Source organism: Rhincodon typus, chromosome 1 (genome assembly GCF_021869965.1).
Source record: "Rhincodon typus isolate 14 chromosome 1, sRhiTyp1.1, whole genome shotgun sequence".
NCBI classification, from domain to species: Eukaryota; Metazoa; Chordata; class Chondrichthyes; order Orectolobiformes; family Rhincodontidae; genus Rhincodon; species Rhincodon typus.
Window position 1 is genome coordinate 26,912,248 of NC_063332.1, and position 26,865 is coordinate 26,939,112.

The 26,865-nt window shown below is 39.7% G+C and overlaps 1 protein-coding gene across 5 annotated transcripts in view; it reads left to right on the forward strand.

Moving 5' to 3' along the window:
- Positions 1–26,865, forward strand: part of c1h18orf25 (chromosome 1 C18orf25 homolog) — a 96,303-nt gene that overhangs the window by 34,755 nt on the left and 34,683 nt on the right. Inside the window, exon 4 of one of the 5 annotated variants that reach the window (XR_007261776.1) lies at positions 15,124–18,086. The exons of 3 other annotated variants lie outside the window; for them this stretch is intronic. Coding sequence is in view for 1 of the 2 variants with exons in the window: in XM_048595182.1 (XP_048451139.1) it covers positions 15,124–15,587 (464 nt within the window). In the remaining variant the exon portion in view is untranslated. Of the gene's footprint in view, positions 1–15,123; positions 26,117–26,865 lie in introns of those variants that run through there. One more of the 5 variants, XM_048595182.1, reaches the window with a different exon arrangement.

Here is a 26,865-nt window from a genome sequence, read left to right on the forward strand (position 1 = left end):
ATAGCCATTAATATTCACTCCCTTCGCCATCAGAGCACAATAGCATCAGTGTAAACTGCAAAAATTCACCAAGGCTGCTTAGACAGCACATTCCAAACTCATGACCACTACCTTGAGAATGATGAAGGTAGTGGATACATGAGAACACCACCACCTGCAAGTTTTTCTTCAAGACACTGAACATTCTGTCTTGGAAAATTTATTGCCATTCCTTCAGTGTCCGTCAGGTTAACATTTGGAACTCCCTTCTTAACTGCATAGTGGATCTACCTAAACTGAATGGTTCAAAAAAGCAGCTCACTACTGCTTTGTAAATGGCATTTAGGGATGGGCAATAAATAATCCCATGAATAAATTTTTAAAAAAGTTCGCTGACAGTAGAGAGAATTGTATGAGTTCTTGTCACTCTCTTCCTGCCGCTGCCTCTCCTTGCAAACCTTTGTAATTGGAAGTTCTTTCAAGGAAATGTTTATTTTGAGGTATCAGATATTGTGCTACTGCCTGTTTAAAGCTCAAATATCGCTTTCTGTGGAATTATTCACAGTACTAAGTAGCTGCTAATTCGAGCATCGACAGTGTCATTGTATCAACAAAATATCTTTATGTCGAGCGCTTTAATGCAAACAGTGTTTCAGAAGTTGGGATAAGGAAACTGATTTTGAGCCAGCTGGGCCCCTTTGAGTACCAACCTACAAAATTTGAAATAGCAGACAACTGAAACAAAAAATGTTCTAAGAAAAAGTCTAAAAAATGGTTCTACGGAAACAAATCACTACAACCTATCACATTGACTAAAGTTCAATTCACATTCCAAAATTCAGCATAATTTCGTGGAACTAGTTGCATTGGGAGTTTAGGAGCTACTTGACATTGTGACTTGAGTTTAGCTATTGTTTGCAACAAGGTTAATTAAAACAAAATCTCCCCCGTGTATACCAATCTCTCAAAAAAAAAAAAATCATTTTTGGGCAGCACAGTACCTCAGTGGTTAGCGCTGCTGCCTCGCAGTGTCAAGGACCCAGGTTCAATTCCAGCCTTTCCAGCATGACTGTCTGTGTGGAGTTTGCATGTTCTGCCCATGATTGTGTGGGCTTCCGCCAAGTGTTCCAGTTTCTTCCCACAGTCCAAAGATGTGAAGGGGAGGCAAAGGCCTAGTAGTATTATTGCTGGACTGTTAATCCAGACACCCAGCTAATGTTCTGGGGACCTGGGTTTGAAACCCACCATAGCAGCTGGTGGAAATATCTGGACTTAAGAATCTAACGATGACCATGAACCAATTGTTGATTGTTGGAAAAACCCATCTGGTTCACTGATGTCTTTTAGGGAAGGAAACTGCCCTCTTGGCAGTTAGGGCTGGGCAATAAATGCTGCCTGGAAAGATTATATGGATTGGCCATGCTAAATTGCCCTGCAGTGTCTAGGGATGTGAAGACTGGATGGGTTAGCCATTGTAAATGTGGGACAGGGTTGGGGGCTGGCTCTGGTTGGGATGCTGTTCAGACTCAGTGGGCTGAATGCCCTCTTTCTGCACTGTAGGGATTCTGTGACGTTTTTAGTCAGGAGTCACACAACACTAGGTTATAGTCCAACAGGTTTATTTGAAATCACAAGCTTTCGGAGCATAGCCCCTTCGGCAGGTGAAGACTATGCTCCAAAAGCTTGTGATTTCAAATAAACCTGTTGGACAATAACCTGGTGTTGTGTGACTTCTGACTTTGTCCATCCCAGTCCAACACCGACACCTCCACATCATGAGTTGTTAAGCATTGGAATTTTTTCAATGATCACCCCTCCTCTTGAAACTCTAGAAAATATAAGCCCAGTTTGTCTGATCTCTATCCAACAGGCAGTCCTGCCATCCTGGGAACAAGTCACCATTCATTCTAAAGTAATAATTTCTTTACCGAAGTAAGGGGATCAAAATTGCATGTAGCAATCCAAGTGTTGTCTAACAAAACTCCTATACAATTGAAGCAAGTTCTCCTGTACTCTCGTCCTCTTGTGATAAAGGCTAACGTTCTATTGGACTTCTTAATAGCTTGCTGCACTTGCATGTTAGCCTACAGTGACTTATCGACAAGGACACCTAGGTTCTTTATACGTCTACACTTTCCAACCCCTTGCCATTTAAGAAATGCCCTGCACATCTGATCCTTCTACTAAAGTGGATAACCTCTCATTTTATTCCAGCTGCAATGTTCTTGCTTAATCAAAGAGCCTGCCCAAATCTTCATTAAGCTGTTTTATATCTTACTTGCAACATTTAGCTTTGTATGAACTGCAAATTTGGAAATATTGCATTTGGTTCTCACATTAATATATATTGCAGGGGTTTCATTAAGTGTGAAATTTCAGGATCTCTCTAGTCAGCCAGTAAGTTTACTTCTACAGTCATTTCTTTGGATGCAAAAGTCATTGGAATGTAAAGTTCAGTATGTCTATAAGTAAAATGGGGTTATGATCTATTATCATGACTATTTGGAGATGTATGCTTGTAAGTGTAATTCTAAGTTAGTAATTTGATTTATGTGAAGTATTGTTGCCACAATGTCGTCATCTTCCCATGGGAACTGCAGGATCCACTCAATGCTCCATAATGCATATGTACTCTTATTTTGCACTGATGTGTTGTGCATTAATTAGAAGAGATGGTTTGAATATCCTTGAGAAGGCTTTATACTTCATTATTGAAAGGAGGGTCTGGTGAGGGAAATGGAGAAAACAATCAAAAGTGAAGTGGAATGAAGTGATAATCTTGATTGCATTAATTTTTTGAATGTTAGGATATGTAGGAGTAGCAAGGTAGATGACCACCAAAACCACATGCTGCTAAATTTAAATCTAAAAACAGAATTTCAGTCCAGTGTGTTGACTTGGGAAAATCAACCAAAATTTGCGATAGTTGATTTATGTGCGATGCTATGTGTTTAGTACATGTTCTTGCACTGTGCTTTTACATCATGTTTAATGTATGACATCCTCAAGGGCAGAAATAGCAAATTATAAGCTCTACAAAATATTAGAATCATTTAGGAGCTAAAATTGCAATTTGCAAGACAAAATTCAAATAGAGTAGGCAGAAGTTTAAAACAAAGCATACTTTCTACTCCGGGCACAAGAATTTGGCATCTATGAAGTAGAATTGAGATTTTGAAAAGACAAAGCACAGATAGTTTTTGAGGAGGTTTTTCTGAAGACCACAATGGTGTCTGGAACTTCTGCCACCATTGGATGGGATGAACTAAGGGAAAAATGCCTTTCACCCTAATCTACATAATCTCTTTTGTGGAACACGTATTGGGAAGAGTGATAGAGCTGGAAAAGATGGCAGGGCTTGAATGAAGAAAGGCCCGAGAGGAAGCTACAGTTGATAATTTTGCACTTGATGCTTAGGGGATCACAAGCAAATGTAGGATGTGGTGGGTTGCATATGTCATTGATTAGATTAATTTAGAGATTATCTAAGGTGTAGGATGGAAGACCAGCAAATTGAGCATTGAAAATTCAAGTCCGGCAACGATAAAGGCATGTAGAAGGGTGTCAAATAGCTCCTAAAATCAAGAACAGCCTTGTTCGGCTATGGAGAACAATTGAACTGTTTATGAGAGTGTAAGCGTTTCTAATGTGACTATGACATTGGCCTCCTCAATTTGAGTTGAAGGAAGTTGTGATGTATCAAAGACATTGAAGTATCATACAATTAATTTTATGTTTTTCTCCAGTGCTTCTCAGTCCTTCTATCCCACAGAGCATTTTTGGTTAGAGAAGGCACACTTGCTGCTTCCAAGTTTTCACTTGCTCTGAAATAGGCTAATGATTGGTGTTCAAAAAAGACTCTCGGTTAAGTGTTTAACCTTGATATAGGTTTGCCCCCTTGGCATCACTCGGAGACTGGGATCAATATTTGCATGATTGGGATAGGTCTTCAACTATTTTACTGGCATCTTTCAAACCTCTTAGACTATTTTCCATGAATTTTTTTTGAACAGTAGTAATTGTATTGAGCAAATGTGGCAGCAAATTTATGTAGGGCAATTTATGTCTGCAAACCAGAAGTTAGGTAATTGATCTAACTGTTGTAGTGTTAGTTGAAAGAAGAATTTAGAGCAAGAAATTGGAAGAATTCTCTACATTTTATTCTGTATGATGTCTTAGGATTTTTGCCCATCAGAATAGACATGAGTGTCAGGACCTTTGACATTGCCATGCAGTTTACTATCAGTACTGCAATGTTTGTGCTCAATTCATGAAGTGGGAATTGGGGCGGGGGGGATATTCCAAAGGTTTCTTTGGCCTGTACATACGTGAGATGTTTATTATTTAAAGAAATTGAGATCTCTTCTATAATCTCTGATCTATAGATTCAGTTTGACTTTAACTTTAGCACAACAAATCTAATCAGTAGTTACCATACCTGTTCACAACAGCTCAGTTAGGATCTCCAGTGTGTTACTCTTTCTATTTCTGGTTTGTGCAGTCTGCACTCTGGAAGGCTCCTTTTAAGCAGCATTTCAAAAATCTATTTGGGCTGACAAGTGGCAAGTGACATTCGTGCCACACAAATGCCAGGCTATGACCATCACCAATCAGACAATCTAACCACCGCCCCTTGACATTCAATAGTGCTACCATCACTGAATCCCCCACTATCAACATCCTGGGGGTTACCATTGACCAGAAACTCAACTGGACTCACCACATTAACACAGTGGCCAGAAACTGGGAATACTGCGGTGAGTAACTTCTCTCCTGACTCCTCAAAGCCTGTCCGCCATCTACAAGGCACAAGTCAGGAGTGTGATGGAATACTCCCCACTTGCCTGGATGAGCGCAGCCCCAATAACACTCAAGAAGCTTGACACCATCCAGGACAAAGCAGCCCACTTGATCAGCACTACATCCACAAGCATTCGCTCCCCCCACCACGGACACTCAGTAGCAGCAGTGTGTACTAACTACAAGATGCACTGCAGAAATTCACCAAAGATCCTCAGACAGCACCTTCCAAACCCACGACCACTTCCATCTAGAAGGACAAGGACAGCAGATTTATGGGAACACCACCACCTTCAAGTTCCCCTCCAAGTCACTCACCATCCTGACTTGGAAATATATTGCCATTTCTTCACAGTCACTGGGTCAAAATCCTGGAATTCCCTCCCTTAATGGCATTGTGGGTCAACCTACAGCAGGAGGAATGCAGCGGTTCAAGAAGGCAGCTCACCACCGAGGGCAACTAGGGATGGGCAAGAAATGCAAGAAACGCCCACATACCACAAAATGAATAGAAAAAAACCCCTTATCGACTATTTATGGGCACATCTCCAAAACCTGACCTTTTCCATAGTGATCTGAAAAATCTGATATTTCCGACTGCTTTCCATGCTAACCATATGCGGTGACAGACTGGTCAAGTTACCCTTCTCTCCAAAGCTCCCCTTCAGATCAAGGCATCATCACTAATTGGATGAAAGAGCTTGATAATTTAACAGTAATCTTGATGCATCACACTCTTAAAGACCTGTAATTTGCTTTTCTCTGTAACTTTGTCTGTCTGTATTTGTGCAGGAATGGAAGTGATAACAGCTGGAAAATTTCCCCAAATGTCTGTTACTTAAACAGATAGGAACATAGGAGCAGGCATAGACCATGCAGTCCCTCAAACCTGCTTTGCCATTCTAGACCATGGCAAATCATCGACCTCGATGCCATATTCCTGTGCCACCCCCATATCCCTTTTATGTCATTAATGAATAGAAATCTATCGTTCTCTTTTCTGAACTTCTACAGCCCTCTGGGGTGGAGAATTTCAAAGATTCATCACCTCTGAGTGAAGAGGTTCCTCCTCATCTCAGTCCTAAGTGGTTTGTCTTTTTTATGCTAAGACAGTGACTCTGGTTCAAGACCCTACAATTCAGAAGAACATCAGTTCTGCATCTACTGTATATCCCTTTAAGAATTTTGTCAGTTTCTATGAGATTGTCTCTGATTCTTCTAAATTCCAGAGAATACAGTCTCTGTAACCATGTGAAATGCTTCTACCCAACCCATTTCAGTCACCTTCCAGCTGGAATGCAGAACCAAACACTTCTTTCCTTCCCCACTGTTGAAATCAGCATTACATTGAGACCATTCCTTCTATGACACCTTGGTCCATTCCACTGTGGACCCCCTCCAAGTATCTCTCCCTCTCTCCCGCTTGCTCTCTTTTCCCTGCAGTGATACCTTGCCATGCATTCGTGGAAGGTGTAATATAAGACTTCTTACTTGCTCTCTCGTCATTGTCCAAGACTCCAAATACACATTCTGCTGGAGGAGCAATTTACTTGTACGTATTTCAATCTCATGTACTCTACCTACAGAGACATGAGGGAGTAGCTGACCAGAGTTGATTGGAAGGGGAGCCTAGCAAGGAAGATGCTGGAGCAGTAATGGCAGGGTAATTGCCAGGGAAAAATGGAATAGATACTTTGCATCAGTTTTCACAGTGGAAGACACGAACAGCGTACCAGAACTTCAATAGATTCAGAGGACATAGATAAATGTAGTGGCCATCACAAAAGAGAAGATGCTGGGAAACTTAAAGGTCTGAAGGTGGATAAATTCCCTGAACCAGATGGACTATACCGCAGAGTTCTGAAGGAGATAGGTGAGGAGATTGTAGAGGCATTAGCGGTAATCTTTCAGGAATCACTGGAGTAGGGGAGGGTCCCAGAGAACTGGAAAATGGGTCATGTCACACCCTGATTAAGAAGGGAATGAGGCAGAAGACAGGAAATTATAGGCTGGTTAACGTGACTTTGGTCTTTGGCAAGATTTGAGAGTCCATTGTTAAGGATGAGGTTGCAAAGTACTTGGAAGTGTATGGTAAAATACAGCTGAGTCAGCATGGCTTCGTCAAGGGCAGGTCACGCCTGACAAATCTGTTAGAATTCTTTGAGGAGGTAATGAGCAAGTTAGACAAAGCAGAGCCAGTGGATGTGATCTATTTGGATTTCCAGAGGCTTTTAACAAGATGTCACACTAAGAGGCTGCTAAATAAGATAGGAGCCCATGATGTCAGGGGCAAAGGACTGGCGTGGATAGAGTTTTGGCTGACTGGGAGAAGGCAGAAGGTGGGGATAAAGGGGTCATTTTCAGGATGGCACCTAGTGACAAGTGGAGTTTTACAGGGGTTGGTGTTGGGACCACAACTATTCTGGATGAAGGAACTGAGGGCATTGTTACTAAGTTTGCAGCTGACACAAAGATACATGGCAGGAAAGGCAATATTGAAGTGAGGAGGCTGCAGAGGACTTGGACAGGCTAGGAGAGTGGGTAAAGAAGCGGCAGATTGAATACAGTGTAGGAATTTGTATGGTTGTGCCCTTTGTTAGAATACAGGCGTAGACTATTTTCTAAATGGGGAAAGGCTTCAGAAATCTGAAACACAAAGGAATTTAGGACTCTAAATTCAGGATGCTCTTAAGGTTAATATGCAGGTTCACTTAGCAGTTGGGAAGGTAAATGCAATGTTAGCAATCATTTCAAGAGGGCTGAAATACAAGAACAGAGATCTACTAATGAGGCTGTCTAAATAAAGCTCTGGTCAAACCGCATTTGGAATGTTGTGAGTAATTTTGGCCCTGTATGTAAGGAAGGGCATGTTCGTGTTGGAGGGCATCCAGAGTAGATTCACAAGAATGAACCTGGGATGAAGGGCTTGTCATATGTGAAGAGGTTGAAGACTCTGGATCTGTAAAATCCTTGATGGATTTTAGAAGCATGAAGGGGGATCTGATTGAAACTTACTGAATACTGAGAGACCTGGATCGGCTGGACGTGGAGAATATGCTTTCAGTAGTTAGGAGAGACTAGGACACGAGGGGGCAGCCTCAGAGTGAAGGAATGACCCTTTAGAACTGAGATGAGGGGGAATTTCTTCAGCCAGAGAGTGATTAATCTGTGGAATCTATTGCCACAGAATGCTGTGGAGGCCAAGTCACTGAGTGTCTTTAAGACAGAGATAGATAAATTCTTGATTGGTAAGGGGATCAAGGGTTATGGGGAGAAGACAAGACAGTGGGGTTGAGAAACATATCAGCCATGATCAAATGGCGGAGCAAACTTGATAAATTGATTGGTCTAAAATTCTGTCCTTATATGTTATGATCTTATGGTCTTTATTCTGTTCACAGTTGAGCCTCTGCTACATTGGCAGGACCAAACACAGACAAGATGACCGCTTTGCAGAACCCCTTCACTCTGTACGCAAGAATGACCCACAACCTTCCAGTAAATAGGCATTTCTATGCATCATCTTGCTCTCATATCATCACTTCAGCACTGCCATGAGCATTCTCATTGCCTTTTGCTCTAGCCATGCTTACCATTTGTTTCACTTGGTTCTTCCTCCCTTTTTTTTTTAAAGTAGCAGATTTTAATTAGAGAAAAGAGACTTACTGGGCCTGAAACATTAACTCTTCCTCTCTCTACACATGCTGCCGTACATGCTAACTTTCTCCAACACTTTGTATTTTAATGTCCAGCATCTGCAATACTTTGCTTTTATGTTTGGAATCTTATTTGACTTGTTACATTTTTGGGAAGGAAATGGCCTGGTGGTATTATCACCAGACTATTAACCCAGAAACTCAGCTAATGGTCTATGGATTCAGAGACGAATCCCGCCATGACAGACAGTGGAACTTAAATTCCGTAACAAAATATCTGATGACCAAGAAACCATTGTTGATTATCAGAAAACCCATTGGCTCACGAATGGCCTTCAGGGAAGGAAATCTGCCATTCTAACCTGGTCTGGCCTACATGTGACTCCAGAGCCACAGCAATATGGTTGACTCTTAACTGCACTCTGCGCTGGCCTAACAAGCCACTTACTTGTATCATTTGCTACAAGTCTCAACAAAGAAAATAAATGAGACAGATTTCCTGGCATCGCCTTCAGCACCACAAAAAACAATGGTTTAAACAGGCCTGTTGACCCTGCAAAGTGCTCCTTACAAGCATCTGGGGTCAGTGCCAAAATTGAGAAAGCTGTCTCCAGACTAGTCAAACAAAAGCCGGACAAAGTCATAATCACGGAGTCATACATTAGAGAAAATGGCCCTGACACCACCATCACTATCCCTGGATATGCCCTGTCCTACTGGCAGGACAGACCCAGTATAATTGGCAGTCCAGTGATAAACAGTTGGGTGGGGGGAGAGTTGTCCTGGGAATTCTCAACATTGACGCTGGACCCCATGAAATCTCATGGCTTCAGGTTAAACGTGGGCAAGGAAACCTCCTGCTGATTACCACGTACCTTCCTCCCTTGACTGATGAATCAGTATGCCTCACTTAAACACCTGGTTGCAAAGGCACAAAGCATACTCGGCGGGGAATTTCCATTTCCACCACCAAGAGTGGCTTGGCAGCAGCGCCACTGATTAAACTGGTTGGGTCCTAAAGGACGTAGCCGCTAGACTGGGTCTGCGGCAAGTGCTTAGGGAACCAACAGTCTAACGGCTGCAGAAGCATTTGTCCATGACAGTATTAGTAAGAGTGACCGCTACACAATCCTCGTGGAGACAAAGTCTTACGTTCACATTGAGCATACCTTCAACATTTCGAGTGGCACTATTACCGTGATAAATGGGACAGACTTTGAATAGACCTAGCAACTTGACTGGCTATCCATGAGACTGTGAACTATCAAAATCGGAACTGTACTCCAGTACAAGCTGCAACCTCATGGCCTGGCATATCCCCCATTCAAGCATTACCATCAAGTTAGGCCAAGGGATCAACCCTGGTTAATGGAGAGTGCAGGAGTGAATGGTGATGGATAATTAAACAATTCATTGGAGGACGAGGTTCCACAAATACCCTATCCTTAATGATGGAAGAACCCTGCACATCAATGCAAAAGATAAGTCTGAAGCATTCGTTGTGATCTTCAGCCAAAAGTGCCGAGTGAATGATCCATCTTGGCCTCCACCAGTGGTTCCCACCATCACAGATACCAGTCTCAGTTCAGATCACTCCATATTATGTCAAGGAGCAGTTGGATGTATTGGGTTCTGCAAAGTGCTGGAATCTTGTCAGAGCCATAAATAATATTGAAGACTTTGTGCTTCCAGTACAGTTACAATGCTGGCATTTGCCCAACAATGTGGAAAATTGCACAGATATGTCCTGTACAGAAAAAGCAGGACAAGTTCAACCTGGCCAATTCTTGCCCCATCAGAACACTCTTGATCATCAGTAAAGTGATGGAAGATGTCATCAATAGTGATACTTATTAAGTGATACTTGCTCAGCAATAACCTGCTCAGTGGCACCCAGTTTGGGTTCTGCCAGGGCCACTCAGCTTCTGACCTCATTACAGTATTGGTTCAAACATGGACAAAAGAGTTAAATTCCAGAGATGATGTGAGAATGACAGTGCTTGACATCAAGACTGCATATGACCCGATCAAGCGTCAGGGAGCCCTAGCAAAACTGGAATCAGTGGGTGTCAGGGGCAAACTCTTTGCTGGGTGGATTCATACCTGGCACATAGGAAGATAGTTATGGTAGTTGGAGGTCAGTCATCTCGGGTCGAGGACATCCCTGCAGGAGTTCATCAGGGTAGTGACTAGGCCCAACCATCTTCAGCTGCTTCATCAATGACCTTCCTTCCATCATAAGGTCAGAAGTTCGGATGTTCGCCAATGATTGCACAATGTTCAACACCATTCACGAATCCTCAGGTACTGAAATGCAAAAAGATTTGGACAATGTCCATGCTTAGGCTCAGAAGTGGCTAGTAACATTCATGCCACACAAATGCTAGGCTATGACCATCACCAATAAGAAACAAACTAGCCACCGTCCCTTGACATTCAATGGTGTTAAAGACCCCATTCCCACAACATGCAGAACTAACGTGGTTTACAAAACACTATGCAACGACTGCCGCAAACGTTACATCAGACAGACAGGAAGGAAACTAGCCATCAGAATACACGAACATCAGCTAGCAGCAAAATGGCACGATGAGCTCTCCTTAATATCTGTACGTTCAGACAATGGAGGCCATCAGTTTAACTGGGACAAAGTAACCATAGTAGCCCAAACCAAACATAGACATGCACGGGAATTCCTACAGGCATGGTTCTCCGCCCATACTTCAATCAACAAACATATAACATTGGACACCATATATAAACCCATACAGATCAAAACCAGAAATGACAGTACTCACCATAACAGACCGGACAGTATAATTTCCAAACGGAGTAGAATAACATCGCTTCATCGGAGGCTCCACTGATGATGACGAAACGTCTGAAACAAAAACAAGCCAACTCGGCGAGCAAGTCAACAGCCTCGTCCACCCCCCGAGCTACAGATCTTTGCCAATACTTCATTCAATGGTGTTACCATCACTGGTCCCCCACTATCAATATCCTGGGGGTTACCGTTGACCAGAAACTCAACTGGACCCCCCACATAAACACAGTGGCGACAAGAGCAGGTCAGAGCCTAGGAATACTGTGGTGAGTAACTCAACCCCTGACTCCCCAAATTCTGTCCAGCATCTACAAGGTACAAGTCAGGAGTGTGACGGAATACTCCCCACATGCCTGGATGGGTGCAGCTGCAACAACACTCAAAGCTTGATACTTTCCAGGATGAAGTAGCCCACTTAATTGACACCACATCCACTCCCTCCACCACCAACACTCAGTAGCAGCAGTGTGTACTATATGTAAAATGCACTGCAGAAATTCACCAAAGATCCTTAGACAACACCTTCCAAACCATCTCGAAGTTAAGGGTGGCAGATACCAAGGAACAGCAGCATTTACTAGTTCCCTTCCAAACCACTCACTATCCTGACTTGAAATATATCGTCATTCTTTCATTGTTGCTAGGTTAAAACCTATAATTCCCTCTCTAACAGCATTGTGGGCTAACCTACAGCATGTGGATCACAGTGGTTCAAGAAGGTAGCTCACAACTATCTTAAGAGCAATAAGGATAGGCAATAGCAACACCCACCTGTGAATGAATAAAAAAAATTAGAAAATGAGACAAGGTAGGATACTTTTTGAAAACATATTCTGAAAATCTCTCAGTTGTGGTTAACGTGATCTCTTGTTGATTGAATCCCACTCAGTTCTGGACCACATTACAGCCTCGGCTCAAATATGAACAAAAGAGCTGAATTTCAGAAGTGAGTTGAGAGTGATAGCTCTTGAAATCAAGGCAGCATTTGAGTAAAGGTAGCATCAAGGAGCTCTTTCAAGACTGGAATCAATGACAGTCGGGGGGCAAATTCTTTGCTGGTTGGAGTCATACCTGGCGCATAGGAAGATGATTGTGATTGTTGGAGGTCAGTCACCTCAGCTCAGTGTCATTAGCAGGAGTTCCACAGGGTAGTGTCCTAGACCCATCCATTTTCAGCTGTTTCATAAATGACTTTCCCTCCATCATAAGGTCAGAACTGGAGATGTGAACTGGTTGCACAATTATCAGCAACATTTGTGACTGTGCAGGTAGTGAAGCAGTCCATGTTCAAATGCGACAAGACCTCGAATGATATCCAGGCTTGGGTTGAAAACTGGCAATGTTGTTGGTGCTGTACAAATGTTGGCAATGACCATCTCCAATAAGAGACAATCTAACCACCACCCTTTGTCAGTCAATGGTGTTATCATCACGAGCTGCTAGGAGGTTGGGAATACTGCAGCAAGTAACTCACCACCTGACTCTCCAAAGCCTCCAAGGCTTAAGTCATGAGTATGATGGTATACCTTCTACTGGCCTGGATGAGTGCAGCTGCAATGACATGCAAGTGGCTTGATATAATCGGGACAAAAGCAGCCTGCTTGACTGGCACCATATCAACAAACATCCACTCCCTCCACTACTGTCAGTAGCAGTGTGTCTTGTCTATAAGATGCACTGCAGGAATTTGCCAGCAATCCTTAGACAGCACCTTTTACACCCATGACCACTTTCCTCTGGAAGAGCAGCAGATACATGGGAATATCACCACCTGCAAGTTCACCTCCAAGCCACTCAGCATCCTGACAACATCCTGGAAATATATCACCATTTGTTCACTGTCACTGGGTCAAAATCCTGGAATCCCTCCTTAATGGCATTGTGGGTTCATTTACAGCACATGTACATCAGCAGTTCATGGAAGTAGCTTGCCACCACCTTCTCAGCGAGAAGTGTGCAATAAGTGTTGGCCAGCCAGTGATGTCCACGTCTCACAGGGACAATTTTTTTCCTGTCTCTACTGTCTAGATCCCTCATGAAAACTTCTATCTGACTCCTCTTAGCTGCCTTCTCTACAAGAAGAATAATCTTGGCTTTTCTGGTGCTGCTTCAGTCAATATATTGTAGAGGACTTGCATCCGTGTTGCAGGTCTCTTCTTGGCATAGATCTGAACCATGCTTTTTGAATTCATTAGCCTGTTTGGATTTGGACTGTGCTGGATCTATTAGCACAAAGGACCTTTGAAGTTACCATTCCCAGTTCTTGTGTGATTCAAAATTTGTTTATCAATTAAATTATTTCTCTTTGTGAGTTGCCATATTTAATTTGTTGGTGAATGGGTCCATATTGGTGGTTTTTGCATAAGAAACAAACATTATTTTGTGCAGGAGATGTAACTGGAGGTCTGCTCTTTAAATATGCAAAAATAGTGCTGTGACTAGCAGGATAACAGCTCATTATGACAGTAAATCAACTTCGAATGAAACAAAGAATTCTTTATGTCTGGCATGTTGTGGTAGTGAAGCAGAGTTGGAAGTTGGAACTTGCGCTCCATATTAACTTGCATGAATCATCATGAGAATTAACTTTATGTGGATTTTATTAATAAAAGTTAACAATAAAAAAGTGAAAATACATCCATACAAATACAATGGAAAAAGGCTTGTTTTCTTAGCTGCTGATTTGTAACTGTTGATGGAAAGCTTTGTTTGTTGCTGATAGAATTGGTGGCTTGGTCACTTCATGTTAGAGATGGAAATATAAGTATTCTAGCTAGATACAAGCAATTTAACTTGGAATGCAAACAGAGCACACTAATTGTGAAAACATTTCCATCCTAAGCAGCACGGTAGAAGGTTTTGGCTTTTCTGGTAACTTCCCACTGATGTTAAGACCACTTAAACCTCTTAATTCTGTTCTGGTTTTGAGGCAGAATCTTGATCCTGTTTCTAAAATTGCTTAAACCTTTCACAGCAAGTTTTTAAACCTTTTAAAATCACAGCAGAAAATTGTTTACCTTTCCTGGTAGATAGAGGACAGTGTAGTTTTGTAAATTTTGCATATTTTCACAGTGCTTGTAGAAGTTTACTGTTGAGCTACAGGAACCCTGAAGCTGAACTTAAAATGACCATGCTATGACTGCAGTATATCTCTTACACTTAATCCGCCTTTTTTAAAGTTTCTTGTTTTTAAATTTTTGGTGTGCTCTGTAATGTAAATTTTGAAAAAAACTTATGCTGGATCTATGAATTCCACTGTGTAAATGTACGTTTTAACAAAATAGATGATTCTCAGTACTGACAAAAATGGCTATTAAAATTCTTAAAACTATGGATGTTTTTCCCTTTCAATTTAATCAAATTTCATTTTTTGTAAATGAACTGTATTCTTTTTGGCAATTTACAAGAGACTAATATAAATAAGTCTGCAATAATTTCCTTTCTCAGCCAGATAGTATTTGTATTAAAGTTATACATAAAATTGTGGTATTTTGAGAACTAAATGGAACGCTGATGTAGTTGATGGCTTTTTCCTACTGGGGGCAAGAAACCTTTTGCAAATGGGGAAAAAATGTTACTTTTCAATGGTAGTTATTTTCAAAGTCAGTTGATCATTGCAATTTTTCTGAATTGGTATTGCATCTAATATATCTAATATTTTTACTGTCAATAATTTGGGTAATTTTGACTCGATGCACTGTAGAAGAAAAGCGAATGTAAATTTCTTTAAAACAGCGATAATACAAGTCTTATGTAGAATTATTATTTGATAAGGCTGACTGAAAAGGGATCCTGTCTCTTTGAAAGGTAAAATGGGTGTGTTCTAATCGCTCTTATCAAATGGCCTCAATGTCTTTCAAGCTGCCAACAATCGTGCAGAGGGGACTGCAGGCACTGCCGCCCAAATGGCCGGACTACTGGACAGTGGGATATCATGGGAGCGGAACTGTATCGGCAATGTCCTCGAGGAAGCAATGAACTGCTTTGCTGAGATGCAGCGGCAGACAGAGGAAAGATTCCGAATGTGGATGGAAAAGCTGACCCGCTTAGACACTGATGAGGACACAAAACAGCAATCGAATCGACAGGAGCTCAAAATGCCAACAGGAGGCACAACAGTGCCAGCTCCTAATCAACCCAACGTGTTAATGCATCTGTCCAGTAACCATACAAATCCACAACAATCATATCACCCCTACATGAGCAACAATCCAAATGCTGATAGTACAGCACCATATCAAATGGCTATCAACAACAATCCAATGACTGGGTTTCAGGAGAATGGAAATTCCTCTGGTCAGGATCTCAATCACTCAAATCTTTAAGCAATCAGAAAATGAAATATTACAATTAAACTCCCAGGCTAACTAGAGTTTTTGAGGGAAGATCTTTTGGCCAATTAGATTTCTAAATATCATATATGGGCAGCAATGCAGTTTTTGTTAATCTTAAAATGGTTGTTAATCTTAAAATGATTGCTTGAAATACCTTAAAGCCACAAGTCACCATGATAACTATAACAACCTACCTCTGACTTTACCTTTAGTCACATTGCAAGACATAAAGACTTCGCTAAATGTAACTGTTCAGTTAATCAAAGTTTAAAATTTTAATTGTCCAAGTTACATTAACAGTTAAGTGAAAACTACTTTTACAATTTCAGGTTATTTAATATGTTCATAAAACACAGGTTGGTTCAATCATATAATGTTCTGACTTTGCTCATCTGAGACCATCCTAATTTACATGCAGTGACTGATAAAAGCCCAGAAATGACCATTATACCTTGCCTAATAAATAAAAAATGGGGGAATGCTTGTCAGAAGATGCAGTCGCTGATGCCCCACATTTCCCTTTTTTGTCTCCTCCTTCTCATCCATACATCTCTTGTCTGCCTCCTTGTTCCCTTTGAACTTCTTTTTTTGTTTCTTTACCCCGCTCCTGTCCTCAAAAAAAAAACTTCAAAGTTCTTGTTTTTGAAAATCTATGCTATACAACTTGCTTTATGTGTGATGCTATTATGGTAGGAACTGAATATGCAGATAGACGTTTGAAGCATGTTTAGAATGAAATTCCAGTTTCTTCTTTTTTAAACTATTTTCAGTGCAGATAATGGATAGGTGAAGCCTCCGAAGCTCCCACCACTTGGCACCAGTGTTACTGCATGCTTATTTGTTTTGCATCCATCAAAGCCATGGTACACCATTGTAATTCCTCTTGTGCTGGGGCACTTAAGGTATGCTTCAATAATGAACAAGGATTGTTAATTGATCATTTCAGGACCTGGGACCATTTCTTTTGGATTGCACCAGCAGAAATGATTAATTTCAAGTCCATTAAGCCAGTGATTATAGTGCCACCATATTGTGCTTTGTCTAATGCCATGACACTAATTTCCTGTATAGTTGTAGAAATTGAGCACTGTAGAAATTTGTCTCAGGTTTAGAATACATTAGTTTAACCAACTACTGCAATACATACACCAACAATTGGTCCATCCTAAAGAATCAAAATATCCTCTTGGTGTTGAACTAACACTTCTTGCACAGTTAGATAATTTGCTTGAAAATGCTGATTATGTTCTGTTTTTCTCATGACCAGTGTTAGATTTAGTATATCATAGATTAATTCCACTAGGTCAGCTGATCTGAAGAAACTTTGATTTGTGTCTCCAGTCTACAGATGCAAGTCACAATTAGTTATTATCCTTCTTGCCTATCCACCATGTTCTGAATCTGTTGGTTAAATGGTTTCTAAAATTGAAGTCTAATGTCCTTACCTGGATAAGTGTAGAGGATTCTTTCAAACCAGTTGAAATATATTTCAAAGAAGCAAAATATTGGGGGTGCTAGAAATCTGAAATAAAAATTGAATATCCTGGAAATATTCAGTCCATTGACATCAATGAAGCAAGAAACAGTTGATATTTCAGGTCTGTGATCTCCTGTTAGAAGATTAGAAATGCATTTTAAGTTGGCTAGGTTCTAGCGAACGCCAGCCATGAAAAATAATTTTTAAAATTACATTAATTTTAAATTTTGGATCACTTAACAGCAGAAATAGATATGGACCTAGTAGAATAAATAAGGCTAGATGCCATTAAAAAGGGCAATTGAATAAATTTTAAAATTTTGATTACTAATAGCCATTGCAGACTGAGTTATTGAATTTTGTGGCTTGTGTTATGGGGTAGACAAAGATTCATTGGAAAATACACCTTATAAATTTGAGGTTTTATGCATACAGTACTTTATTGGCAACTCAAAATTAATGATTGCTTTATAAAAATATGCATATAATAATGTAGAATGTCATTCTATAAAAGTTCCCACCTTTGCATAGCAATCAAATTTAAAATAAACACGCTCCCAAATACCTTGATGAATTGGTTCAATTACTTAAAATAATACTGACGAGAAGTATTTTAAGACCAGGAATCGAAAGTTGAAAACTTATGCAAAAGTGATATTTGGAAGCTGTGAACAGGAGGATTTTCTAGATGAATGGGCTAAGATTGACCAAATGGCCATTGTCATTTATCTTGTGTCTCAGTTTATACAGGAACATGTTTTGCATTTGATAACACATTACCCCTCAGATACAGAAGGTGTAATATTCACCAAGGACTTTTGCTCAAGATTGCTGCCTCAAGATTGGGTGGATTTGGCTTAGCTGTGATATTTTCCAGGGTTGCCAAGTTCACTGGTATTGCACACAAAGAATTCCTCATTGATTGACGTTCATGACGGCAGCCTGCAGACACCTATCCTAAAATGAGTTGGTACTTTGAGGACCAGAAAGAAGCAATTTGGAAAGAAAAACAGGTGATGGGGTAAAGGATAAAATGCTTTGAAGTTTAAAAAATATTTTAGATCTTCTCTTCCAGTGAAATGATGATATTAACGTCATAGGTTCACAATATTAGATTATCCTAATGCTAGTGTCATGGACATAACGAATACCTGTATTTGAGTTTAACCTTTTTATATGTCAGTAAGCCATTTGTGAATGTATGCCATTCGGTTAAACAGTTGCAATTTAGAATACTGAAGTTTAGGCGTAGTTACTTGTAGAATCTCAATGAAAGCATGGAGTTTCCAAAAATGTTTTTTTTAAAATAATGCAAGGCATGTTCTTTATTCTTCAGATTCACTCACACTCACTGAAGTAACTTGAAGTTCAGTATTTCTGAGCTTTATTTGAAATGACCACGTGTCCAGCTACTTTAGTTTATCCATTGCATATACTAAATTCAGTTTACAGAAAATAATTTTTCTGTTAATTCTTGGATTTAAACTTTCTGTCAAAAAGTAATATAGCTGAAAAGAGCTATAAAATAATCTTTAATGGTCATTACTAATGCTGAAACATTAGAACAGATGGATTCCTGAGATGCAATATAGCCATGTTAGCTTTTTCCACCAGCCTTGAGAGAAAAGATGAAGGAAAAGCGACTGTCTGGTATTGTGATAGCACGCCTTTTCCATTAGGTGTAAAAACAAAAGGCCCCGTGAGTGAATTTTGGTGGACAATCTAGAAGAAGCTATAAATCCAAAAAAAGAGACATCTTTTAAAATCTGTTATGTTCTTCCAAACTTTCTGAATTTAATTTTATGCTTTTACTCAGCCTTTTAAGTTGCACTGGCTATTTTCTGTTATATTGAATATCTGCTGTTCCTAAAATTCACAGGGACGACTTTGTGGCAGGGAGCTTGTTCTTAAACAGTTCTTTGACTTTTGCTGCCAAATCACTGAACGTTTGCTGGTGATATTCTCAACTGCTGTTTAATAAAATTGCTTTATATGGAAATCTCCACATTTCTCCAACGTTTGTGACTGTTACCAATGGTTTTTTCCATCAACAGGTATCCATCTCTATTTATGACTTCACGCAGTGTTAGGGAAAATTAAATAGGATTATTAGGATAAACAATTGAAAAGAAACCTCTCCAACAGCCTTCTCCCCAAAGCTAACCAAAAAATGTGGAAATAACACGACATAAAATATTTGAACATCTTTTTGCTGATTTATTGCCCATTTTAAGAATTAGCAAGTGATTTTCATCTAAACAAACGTAATATTATTGAATGGATAGGCACCTTTTTACTGATGTTCATCCTCTCGTTTGAATTTAATGTGTACATTATAGGGGGAGAACACATCACCACTTCTTTATATTTGGAGTGTACTAAAATTTACACCACTCAATTACACTGGAAGGACCGGTTATTTTTATCTACGATTTTACTGATGTTAAAATGATCCAGAATGTGCCTGAATTGAGTCTTTACCCTTTATTATGCTAAATTTAACTCCATGACTGCTATATTGTCAGGTGCTTGATAGGCAGCCTGGGTTCTTAATTGTTTTCCCCAGGTCCCCAGAGTGGTCGTGCCTTGGCATTAGGATAGCTGGCAACTTAATCTGCCAAGTGGAATGTGCTAATGACTCCAATCATTCTTTGTAGCTTGGCCGTAATTTCTTGTTATTACTTCCTTTTGCTCCTGGCTACTTGCTATACAGTTGGCAAATTAACACAAAGGAGACTGCTGGATTTGAATTTTTTGTGGGGTTTGGGCTGACTAATAAAATAAACCTATCTATCATTTTTGGAGTGAAGATTTACTTTTTAAAAAATTGTGAAAAATACCACAAGAAGTCATGTTATTTGTTTGAAGTCCAGTTCTCATTAGTTTAAGTCCAAGCACTCCCTCGTGTTTAACATAATACCCTGAATTTATTAGCTGCTGTTTCAAGTAAGGGATGTCTCAGTGCAGACTGGGGAGAGAATGTGTTGGCAGCTTTAGATATCCTCTCCTTTTCTTGTCTTGCCAAAGTATAATTGGAAAATTGCAAAACAGCTTTATTCTGTATTATGATGTGGTATGCTGTAACAATTTATGCTGAAAAGAACCACCTTACATGAAGTTTTCTGATATATGAAAAACCTACCTACCATCGGAATTTGTGGGTTAAGATCAATCTCCTTCAAGAATTGTTCTGAAATTTACACTTCCTCTTACTTGGTTTTGTCAATTTACCAGCATGATAGCAATTAAAGCAGTTTGTGAAATCTGTGGCTCAATCTAATAATGAATGTAAAATAACTCCAAAGATAATATTCTTGAGCAGGTTTTGATAAACATCAGAATTAAATCAGTGGAGGTGGGTTTTCATCACTTTGTTCCTGAAGCTGCTTTCTTCAGTGGAGCAGTGAGTTATTAGTATTTACACAACATCCATAAGCACTTGTGGACAATGTTTACGGTGTCATTTGTTTTTAAAACAATAAACTCCGTTCTTACAAGAGGTGGACACAAATACCAAGACCTGTATGTCATTTCTTTAAGGGATTGATTTTGAACTCGTACCTTTTTGTTTGGATTTTAACAGTTTTTACACCAAATTTTGAAAGCTTTCAGTTCTGTTCATAATGAAGAATTTGAGATTTTTGTTTGCGTGCCTTTTTATACACATGTTTGATATGACTGTGACTATGACTAGGAACTAATGGCAGCCTCTGGTCCTAACAACATTCTCATTGATTGGCCACTCAGGCTTAAGATTTTGGCATCTTATGAGACATAACCTAAGAAATACGAGGAGTTGTTCAGTAAGATCATGTTACATTTCTCCGTTAACACCTGAGCTGATTTTTTATGTTGAGTCCCTGTTCAGGACGGGGGATGCTTTAGAACTAGACATTGTTGGAGGAGCGTGCTGTCTCACTACTTTGCTAGCTGCTACATAAATTTAAATGTTCTGCCCAGTTAACAATATTACCAATTATATACTTTATATTAGGTTTGGGGAAAATGTAAACAGATTTCTTAAAAAAACAAAATTCTTGGTTTATTGTGTAAACAGGACTTAGTTGGCAAAGATGTAAAGCTGTTTAACATGATTGGAAATATGAAAGTAGAAACAGATGCCCTTCTAAACAATATCCAAAACAAAGTCACAAACCCAGACTTGTGATTTTCAGTAAATAAGTCCAAGCAGTTAGGTTAAGGCATGTAACTTTTAAGCAGTATCTTCTATGAGAGGCATTCTTCTATTCTTTTAGTGACACATTTCTTTTGAAATGGCGTTCATATATCGTACAGTCCCTTCAAATGAACCACTGTCCACAGTCCTGTAAGCATGTATCCTCAACAACAATAATAAAACAGCTTCAAAATGTCCACCCTCAAGAAATGAAATGCCATTTTTAAATGTGTTTTATTATATTCTGTAAACAAAACAATTTTTAAAAAATTAGGATCCATGTACACATACATTCTTTAGTATCTTTAGTACTCCGATAATTCAAAGCAAATTTAAATTCTAGATAAAACATCAGCAATTACATTGGATAGCCCTGCAGTGTGAACAGTTTTTAAGTCATAGGGCTGCAATTGTAAGCTTCATCAAAATAGTTTGGTATTCTGGTTTTGAATTTTCCCATGAAAGCTCAGAAGACTATGATCGGAATATATTATTGACTCCTAATAGTTGCGATGGGCATGCATTTCGAAATGTTTAACAGTAAGTTGCAATCCTAAGGTTTCCTTTTCCATCATGTAGTTTTGTTTTTGCTTATACTTGTACTGTTCTGGACAATACTTGTCTTTGCCCTGTGTGGCTTACCTGCCCTTATGTAAATTCACTTTTGGCAAAGTGGCCCTTTGAAATGTCACTTTCCAGTATCACCAGATCATCATGAAGGTAAACCACACAGTTAGGAACACTGAGTACCACTTGCGTTTATCAGTCTCTGGAAAGTAACTGGGGCAATTTTTAGCCCAAATGGCATCATTTAGCATTGGTAGAGATTGTCTAGTGACAAAGGCCAATATCTCTAGATCATGGTGTTGAAACAACCTGTTATTAGCCTTTTATCAACTCTAATTGTTCTATTCATCAGCTCTGTCAAGTCCTGCCAACTCTATCAATACAGTCTTCCAGTTGAGGAATTGGGTGGGAATCTGCCTTTGTTATTCATTGATTTTTTTTTTCTCTATAGTCTAGATAGGATGCTCTTTTATAGGACGACATTCTTGGAACCTTTTCCTGCAAATGCACTGTCTCTTTGACCTCACTTGGCCTTTCCATGACACTCTCAAAAGCTACCACTTTTACTCGAGCCAAATTATGCCCCAGAAGCAAGTCAACGCCATCTATAGTTAAACCATGGGCAACCACTGCTGTTCCAGACAGTCATCTCTAGGTGCACCCAGATTAAAAGTACCGGTGTATGCTTCCGGCCATTACCATTTACTAAATCCAGATGTTCAGTGTACTGTCTGGTGCAAAATCTGTGCCTTTCCCAATGAGTGTTCAGTGGCTCTTGGCAAAAGATGCTTTAAAAATGCCTTCTTTTCATTACACCTCATGAGAACTTCCACAAGGTTAAACAGTCTGTCTGTTTATCCTTAACAATCTTGTGTTTCAATGAGATCATCTTTCGTTCTTTGAAATTCCAACGAGTAGAGTGCCAGCCTTGTTCACAAGACAATCCCTCCATATCAGGGGTCATCCTACTGAACCGCTTCTAATGAAATGATATCTTTCCTTAAGGGGACCAAATCAATTCTCAGTACTCCAGATATGATCTCACTAACAACTTGTACTGTTGCGTTAAGACTTCCATGCTCTCTTGCTATTTTAATTCAACCTCCTTGAAATAAGGGCTGACATTCCTTTAGTCTTCCCAATTACCTGCTGCATCAGTGTGCTCACTTTCTGTACTGTGCACAAGTACCACCAACAGAGAAAGCTGCAGCACAAAGGGACTTGGGAGTTCAAGTATGGACGTTGTAATGGGCGGCAAGTCCACACCCTTAATGTTGGGATGAAAATTATCCAGGTATGCAGGAACATTATCTAGGATTAATAAAATCTTGAGCAGATTCTTAGAGGGACACTATCTCTCCATCTCAAGTACAAAATGATGCCACAACCAGCCCTCAAAAATGCTCAACAGCACCCTACCAATAACTTTTATACGCCTAGAAGCGATGCCTTCCAGATTCCCTTGAAAGCACTGGAGATTTCAGTATCATACACCAGCATAGGCTTAAGTATGCAATCCAGCAGCATTATCACAAAGCAATAGGGTCAATCTATCTTTAGCAGATTTATGTCCTGGCGCAGACTTCTCCTTCACAATGCATATTTGATGGGGCATTTCCCTACAAACAGTCCCATCTCATCAATGTTGAATGCCTGTTCAGCATTCTACCCCACCTCCCTAATTATTTTAGCCAGTGGATCAGGAAGTTCACTTGCAGCATCAAAATCAGCAGTAGTAGCTTCCCCTTATGTGTTTACGTTATGCAAATTTGCCCTCCCTTTAAATCTATTAAACCAACCTTGACTAGCAACGAAATCTTCACTATCACTCTTACCATCAAGCCTAGACTTTAAGACTGCATTCAAGCCTTTTGCTTTTTCTTCAATAAACGATAGGCTAACTAGCATATGGCGCTAATGGTGATCCTCAAACCAAGCAATTAACAGTATTTCCATTTCTGTAATTAATCCACTCCTTTGCTTAATAATTACTTAGCCTTCATCGGCACTGAGCTCGTCCCAAGTTCCAGAATATGCGCTTTCTCTTTTAAAATAGTTCCAACTGTGGAACAGCTCAGGCCTAATTCTTTTCTAATGTTCATTGGCATTTTGCTTTCTTTAGATCGCTTGCTTATGTCAATTTTCTCTTTATTGTGATAGTTTTATGTTTCTTCGATGCACTGTCGGATGTGCTTTTAGGTGGCATGATGACTACCCTGTTGAAACCAAAGTGGGCATGTACTCTGGAGAAATCTGTACAAAGTTGTAAAGGGGAGTTTTTGAACAGCCTCATTGGGCCCTACCCCTAGTGGTGTGTGCAATTGACAAAACTCTGTTTGCCCAGCATTCGAGTCCAGGCACATTGAGTTGGGCCAGTGTTTTGTGTCATTCCTTCAGAAATTATTTTAGCCTTCATATCAACCTTGGGGAGATGTTGAAGGGCTGACACCGCATTCATGGTTCACGAAAATGTCGGGCTGCACTCAGCCAATCATGGGGTGATGGGGTCTGTACAAAACAGTGCTGTTGCTTCTTTGTTTCTAAGTATGAAGAAATGTTTGCATGTTGAATCCTGAATGTTATGGGATCTTGTTCTTAACTAGCAGAGTTTGTAAGTCAGATGTTCATATGTCAAGGACCCCTGTACTTCATTTGCCAACTTTTTGCTCACTTACTTAACCTATCACTGTCTCTTTGTAAATTGTGTCCCCCTTGCAACCTATGTTTCCGCCTATTTTTCTATAGTCTGCAATTTTGCTTGCATTACATTTGCTTCCTTCCTCCAAGCCATTAATATGGCCAGTTATATATTTTATCTCTATTAGGTTTAAAATAAAAAGGCTCATCAGGCAGGTTTCTTCAATAAACAAACTACTTGATTTCACTGTGAAAACGACTTATTTGGCAAAGATGTACTGCTCATTAACACTGTTGGGAATATCAAAAAGTAAATATTTGCCCTTCGAAATAAATCCCACACATGCACACAATTTCAGAGGAAAAACATTTTTCTGCAGAGATTAATTTTGAAAAAAAAAAACAATTTTCGTTAATAAATGTTATTTTTTGATGGAAAGAAAGTATGAAATGTTCAAGATAGCTTTCAGTCAGTGCCATGATACAAATACACAGGGGTTACTAAATACAGGGAGTTGTCACTGGGATCTTTGTAGATGCAGTTTCTTCAGGAATTATTGAGAATTCAGATACTTTTCAAGAGAAAACACTGGACCTTCCAAAAGGATTTTGTCAGAAAGACAATGGATGAACTAAGTTCAGTCTTTGATTATCCAGAAACAGCTGGAATAAGTAACACTCAGTGTTACATCTTGCATAAAACTCAATATTTTGTGGACAAAGTGACAAGCACTTTTGGTGCATCATAGACTCAGCAGTGTTTCAAATAGTGTCCACAATGTAAGATATTTTAAAGAAAATGGAGGTGGTGAGTGACAATTAAATCTGCGGGAAAACAACCAGTTTGTGCTGTTGCAGTACCCCAACTGAACTCCAAACCGTACCTAAAACACAGCCATGAACCTAGGCAGTGATGTTCAGTTTTAAAAAGTCCAAGCAGTTAGCTGGTGCCATGTGATTTACAAGAAATGTCATTTTAAAAAAAGTCCCCATGTCTTTTTAGTGACCCCTTTTTTAAAAAAAAAAACACACGCTTTCTCATCTCTTCAAATGAACCATTGTCCACAATCGTTGGAGATATAATTTCTCAAAAAAAATCTGAAATAAAAACTGCTGGATAAACTCAGCAAGTCTGGCAGCATGTGTGAAGAGAAAACAGTATTCATGTTTCAGGTCCAGTGACCCTTCAGAGCAAAAAAAATTACTTTACAAGAAAATAAAGTTGAGAATGTCAGTATTTTAGCCAATCGTTATGTAAAGTCTTGCTCTTGAATAAATGAATAAAACATGTAAAAGATTACAAAACACTCTGATAATGCACTAACCAGTTGGTTTCCCTCAGATTTAATTGTTTCTGACTAATCAACACCAGGTCCATGGGCAATATATCTCTGTACTAAAGGGTATGGCGGCCAGCTTTACTACAGCTCAACTACACACTGTTTAACTTCTCCGCGTTTTCTGTGATGTGTAATGGAGTGCAAATCTTGAAATTAGCTGTATTTCTGTCCATATATGTGAACTGTTAGCTGTTAAATGGCATTATGCTACACAAAGCAAGAGTCATGGTCATAGAGTTATACAGCATGGAAACAGACCCTTCCGTCCATCTAGTCCATGCTGACCTTGTTCCCAAACTAAATTAGTCCCACTTGTCTGTGTTGGCCCATAACTGTCCAAACCTTTCCTATTTATGTACTTATCCAAATGTCTCTTAAGTGTTGTAACTGTACCTGCATCTACCACTTCCTCTGGTAGTTCATTCCACATACGAACCACTCTGTGTAAACAAAAAAAAAAATTTCCCCCTTAAAAGTCCTTTTTAAATCTTTCTCCACTATGCCCCCTTGTTTTGAATTCCGCCAAACTAGGGAAAAGACTCTTGCTCTTCACCTTATCTATGCCCCTCATGATTTTATAAACCTCTATAAGGTCATCTCTCAACCTCCTATGTTCCAGTGAAAGAAGTCCCAGCCTATCTTTATAACTCAAACCTTCCATTCCCAGCAACATCCTGGTAAATCTTTTCTGAACGTTCTCCAGTTTAGTAATATCCTTCATATAGCAGGGCAACCACAACTGTACACAGTGCTCCAGAAGCGGACTCACCAGTGTCCTGTACAACTTCAACATGACATCCAAACTGGTATACTCAAAGGTCTGAGCAATGGGAATTTGCTTTCAAAATCACATGCACATAGAATCTAAGCAGCACAGCTTTTTGTTGAAAAGTGGTTTCACATAATCCTAGTATATACATTTAGCCAGTTAGTACAGTTAGCCTCTACACAAGCCATTTAGCCTCATCCAGTCATCCTACTTGCTAATCATACTACTTGATATTCTTCTAACAACAATCTAATTCCCTCACAATAAAATTTATAAATTCTTACGAGCTGTTCTGACAGAGA